Source organism: Bison bison, unplaced genomic scaffold, assembly GCF_000754665.1.
Source record: "Bison bison bison isolate TAMUID 2011002044 unplaced genomic scaffold, Bison_UMD1.0 scf7180017864254, whole genome shotgun sequence".
NCBI lineage: Eukaryota > Metazoa > Chordata > Mammalia > Artiodactyla > Bovidae > Bison > Bison bison.
Genome location: NW_011494826.1, coordinates 4,249,401 through 4,255,179, shown reverse-complemented (window position 1 = coordinate 4,255,179; position 5,779 = coordinate 4,249,401). Strand labels below are relative to the sequence as shown.

The 5,779-nt window shown below is 35.8% G+C and overlaps 1 protein-coding gene across 1 annotated transcript in view; it reads left to right on the top strand.

Moving 5' to 3' along the window:
• Positions 1 to 2,668, top strand: part of KIAA0586 (KIAA0586 ortholog) — a 133,316-nt gene extending 130,648 nt beyond the window's left edge. The window contains exon 34 of the mRNA XM_010847676.1: positions 2,328 to 2,668. Within this exon, the coding sequence (XP_010845978.1) occupies positions 2,328 to 2,479 (152 nt within the window). The 3' untranslated portion in view covers positions 2,480 to 2,668. The remainder of the gene's footprint in view (positions 1 to 2,327) is intronic.
• The last annotated feature ends 3,111 nt before the right edge of the window (positions 2,669 to 5,779 follow it).

Here is a 5,779-nt window from a genome sequence, read left to right as displayed (position 1 = left end):
TTGAGAGTCCCTTGGACTGCAAGGAGATCCAACCAGTCCATTCTGAAGGAGATCAGCCCTGGAATATCTTTGGAAGGAATGATGCTGAAGCTGAAACTCCAGTACTTTGGCCACCTCATGCAAAGAGTTGACTCATTGGAAAAGACTCTGATGCTGGGAGGGATTGGGGGCAAGAGGAGAAGGGGACGACAGAGGATGAGATGGCTGGATGGCATCACTGACTCGATGGACATGAGTCTGAGTGAATTCCAGGAGTTGGTGATGGACAGGGAGGCCTGGCGTGCTGCGATTCATGGGGTCGCAAAGAGTCGGACACGACTGAGCGACTGATCTGATCTGATCTGATCTTGAGACTTGGAAACTTCTTCAAGGTCCCCCCACCAAAAACAAATAACAGCTGTTGTTACATCATTGAACAATCTAATCGGTAATCTAATGCTCAGAGTAGAAAATAAAGGTACATGTAAAGCAGTTTTGTGAAATTGGATAACAGAGAAAAGAAGAATGTCTGGTAACAGTGTAGTATTTGACAGATATGTGAGTAATGGAAGGAATGAAATTTTTTCTTAATTGAGGAAAGATAGCATTTAAATTTACAGGTTGACCAGTAATTTTGTTCTCAAGCCTTAGTTGTACCCTGTGTTGGTTTTTACTTTATTGACAAGGTAAACTCTGGTCTTGGATTACTACTCTTGGTTACTTGAGTATTCTACATCATGGCTTTGTAAAATGTCAGAATATTTAAATGCTTATGTACTATGAAGATTTTTTTTAAGTCCTTATTGTTTCTTAATTTTAATTTTTATCATATCCTGACAGAGCCAGATATCAAGAATTCTTTTCCTATTTAAAATACTTATTTAAAATGACATAAGAATTGCTTTCTTCTTAGAGGATTATGCTGGTGCATTAGTTTGTGATATTGATATAATGATACCAAATCTTATTTCCCTTTCCTCTTTTATGAAAAAAAAAAAAAAATAAATTGATGTAAGTAACAAACAGGAATGATAATATTAAAGTAATCATTTTTGGACATCAGAATATGAAAGGAATCTGTCTTTTACAAATATTTTGATCATCTTGGACAGCTATGATTGAGTCATCTCTTTGAAATCTCCAAAACTGACTTCTTCTACTGTGGTCCCTATAAAAGTCTGATGGAAATTTTCACTTTATTACTATAGAAACTATTTTAAAGACTGTTATAAAGTCAATTACAATGACTGTTGACTCAGAGATATCCGTAAGATTATTTAAGATGATTTGCCTTTAAGATGCTTATTATTATGATTATATGGTAAATCCGTGAAATTTGAAATGAGGGTTTTTGTGGTCTTAAACAGTACCAAGTTGGCATTCTTTATATTCTTAGGTAATGTGCTTTTTAAACTTAGAGGAATGAATTAGGCTATCGGCAGATAGATACACATATGTAGTCAACTCTTTTTTTTTTTTCTCTTTTTAAACATATTAATGAATTCTTCATTTCAAACTGCCTTCCCTGCTTGGTCTTACCTACCGTTTATCATCTGTAACATGACTTTGGGCACTTGTATTCTGTCTTAGTCCATTCAGGCTATTATAACAAAATACTGTAGACTGAGTGGCTTTTAGACAACAGAAATGTATTTCTCACAGTTCTGGAGGCTGGTCGTCCCAAGATAGAGGCACCTCTTCCTCGTTCTGTGTCCTCACACGGTAGAAGGGGCTGGCAAGCTCTCTGGGGCCTCTTTCATAAAGGCACTAATCTTGTATATGAGGGCTCCACTCTCTTGACCTAAGCACCTCCCAAAGGTCACACTTTTTAATACCACCACACTAGGCATTAGGATTTTAACATATAAATTTGGGGAGACATAAACATTCAGAAACTCCAGTACTTTGGCCACCTCATGCGAAGAGTTGACTCACTGAAAAAGACTCTGATGCTGGGAGGGATTGGGGGCAGGAGGAGAAGGGGACGACAGAGGATGAGATGGCTGGATGGCATCACTGACTTGATGGACTTGAGTCTGAGTGAACTCCGGGAGTTGGTGATGGACAGGGAGGCCTGGCGTGCTGCGATTCATGGGGTCGCAAAGAGTCGGACACGACTGAGCGACTGATCTGATTTGATCTGAAACATTCAGATCATAACATATACTTGTAAAATATTGTCTCTAATTGTCTGGGAGTGGGTATGGAAAGAAGGGTGATTTTTATCTCTCTGACAAGATCTGAGCACCTTGAGAAAAGAATTTATCCCAAATGCAATTCTCTTTTTGATCCCCAGTATTAAGTACTCAGGTACACTTCTTTAACTGAATGAGTTTCTCATTTTACAGGTGGTAAAGCGGTTCCACTCTTCACTTCTCAAACATCACCTGCCAAGATGTCTGTGACACTACCCTCAGTGAACCTGGAAGACTGCTCACAGTCTCTGAGCGTGGGCACTGTCCAGGGGGACGCAGACTCCTCAGGAGCAGATACCTTCTGAGTGCGAAGTGAGAGCCAGTACAATACTTGTCTGCTGGTTTTGAGGTCATTTTCCTTGGGCGTAAAGCCATCTCTCAGGCTCTTTTGGTCCTTCAACATATTCAGAAAAACAATTTTAAATTTTGTATTGAAGTGGAAAGCGTAATTTGGCTATTTGGGTAACATTTTTAAATAAAAGAATTTAAATGGATATCATTGTGAGTCTTGTGTTATTTCTTAGAATCCTAAGGCAGCTATGGAGTAGTGGAAAGGGCAGAACTTTTGATATCCAAAAATTTACAGATATAATGATCTGTACTTAGTTGTGAAATTAAGTTGCTCGGTGTTATTCATCCCAAATTTTGTATAAGAGCAAATAATTGGTACCAATCTAATGCCTCTCAATAAGGAATTAATTGAAAAAGTGTTAGTACAACAGAATACTAGGTGTCACAAAAAAGAATTTTAAAATGTTTGTGTGTTGATATGGAATTATCTTTGAGATCTGTTGGGGTTTTTTCAATTTAAAAAAAAATGAATATGATAGTTGAATAGAAAAATGAAGGTATAGTTGACTCATAATATTATGTTATTTTCAGGTGTACAGCATAGTGATCCATTATGTGTGCGGATTATATTCCATTGTAGGTTATTACAATATATTGGGTATAATTCCCACTGCTATGCAGTGAGTCCTTGTTGCTTATTTATTTTATATACTATATAATAATACCTGTTAATTTGTCCCTCCTCCTTTCCCGTTCCCCTTTGGTTACCACAAGTTTGTTTTCTATGTCTGAGAGTTTGTTTCTGTTTTGTATATATGTTTATTTTTATTATTTTTAAAATTCCACATGCATGCTTTTCTCTGTCGGACATATTTCATTATGCATGATATTCCCTAGGTCTGTCCACATTGCTACAAATAGCAATGTTTCCTTCTTTTTTATGGCAGAGTAATATTGCATTGTGTATATTATATATACCACATATCTGAGATATATTGTTAAAGTGCGAAAAGCCACGTGAAAAATAATATGTGAGTTATGCTACCATTGTTTAAAATGAGATGGGGATCAACCCAAATATATGGATGTACATACACACACACCTACATAATGCTTATGTATGCATTAAATATCTTTGGAAGGCTAGACAAGAAACAGCTAACTTGATCTCCAAGAAGGGAAATGGAGTGGCTAGGCGATAGAGAGGCTGAGTGATTGGAATCAAGGATGAGTGTATTTACTGTGGGTTCTAAATACAGTTGTAACAGGAAAAAATGGAGCAGGCTTTTGGTCCTGGACTTCTGTTTGTTGGGAGTTTTTAAATTACTGACTCAATTTCAGTACTGGTAATTGGTCTGTTCATATTTTCTATTTCTTCCTGGTTCAATTTTAGGAGATTGTACCTTTCTAAGAATTTGTCCCTTTCTTCTAGGTTGTCCATTTTATTGGGGTATGGTTGCTTATAATAATCTCTTATGGTCCTTTGTATTTCTGTGATGTTGGTTATAATTTCTTTTTCCTTTCTAATTTTATTGATTTGGACCCCTTCCTTTCTTTTTCCTGATGGGTCTATCCAAAGATTTATCAATTTTATCTTTTCAAAGAACCAACTTTTTGTTTCATTGATCATCTCTATTGGTTTTCTAGTCTATATATCGTTTATTTCTGTTCTCATCTTTATGATTTCTTCCTTTCTACTAATTTTGTGTTTTGTTTGTTGTTTTTTCTCTAGTTCCTTTGGTGTAAGGTTAGGTTGTTTGAGATTCTTTGTTTCCTAAGGTAAGCATATGTCATTATAAACTCCTCTCTTAGAACTGCTTTTTAACAAAAGCATTTTTTATTTAAAAGTGTTGGTAGCTTTTTCATCCTAACCATAGAAATCTAGCCTTTTTTGGTTTCAGAATAGAAGTATAATCTTTGATTTATTCCACTCCATATGTACTTGAGCTTTACTTTTTTTTTTTGGTGTGTCTTTGTATGTTTCTGTATCACGTGGCTTGCAGGATCTCAGCTCCCCTACCAAGAGTGGAAATTGTGCCCCTTGTGGTGGAAGTGTGGAGTCCTAATCACTGGACTGCCAGGGAATTCCCTTGAGCTTTCCTTTAAAAAGTTTGGTATCTTTTCATCAGTATTTTGTTTGTTTATAGGATTATCTCTGGCCGAGTTTGCTTCTATATATTCTTCTGCCAACCACCTTCAATTTTTTAGAATAAAATTATGTATGTAAAAGTAAATTACTTTGATGCTATGGGCTTTAATTTTTTTTTTTTAACTTTACAGTATTGTATTGGTTTTGCCATATATCAACATGAATCCGCCACAGGTATACACGTGTTCCCCATCCTGAACCCTCCTCCCTCCTCCCTCCCTGTACCATCCCTCTGGGTCGTCCCAGTGCACCAGCCCCAAACATCCAGTGTCCTGCATCGAACCTGGACTAGCAACTCGTTTCATATATGATAAATTTTTTATCTTATATTTGATTTTATAATTTCCAACTTCTGGAATGAACCACCTATAAGACATGTTGTTAATAAGTAGACTTTATCAAGATCAAGACTGTTGTTGGGCTTACATGCCAGGGTAACAGGTATTTAAAATGTTTCTTTGATTTAAATCCTAAAATACGTTTGCTTTTTGTGCATTTTAATAGAATGTTGAATAAATGTTTTTATTTTCAAAAGATGATTACATCAGTATATTTCTGATCACTTGCATATTTCTGGTCTCTTAATTTTTATTTTAAAATATTAAACATATATTTAAATCAGTTTTATAATTTTTCTATTAAAAACAAAATTTTTCTGAAAAATAAATAAAATGGCACTTCTTAGTTGGTGGTGGGTTACTGCCCTTAATCCAAGAGTAATTCTGTAGTTGAAACATTGTTTGAGACAGCTTTTAAAAATGGCCTGAGGGTATCATTTCCATATAGATGAGTAACTTGATCAGTAATAAAGAATAAAATTCTTGGTATTTCTGTGGTGTTGCTAAGAAGAAACTCACTAAAAAATTCTTTTTTACTGTACATCATCTATGTATCTGTTTAACAGAAATTAACTATAAGGCTTTTGGGCATACAGTGTGGTGTGGTTACTTATGGCCCAGGCTAGGCCACCATCTCCGGACTCATTATTCTCTCCCTTTGGTCATCTGCCTCTCCTGGAAAATAAAGGTTGATCAAAGAGTTCTGTCTCTTCCTTGTGTAGAATCACCATTTGTTCACCTACCATCAGTTGTTCAGTAGTTTTTAAAACTCTCTTAAGAATGCACTGGAGAAAAAGGAATTTTATAATTAGAAAGCTCATTGTTAT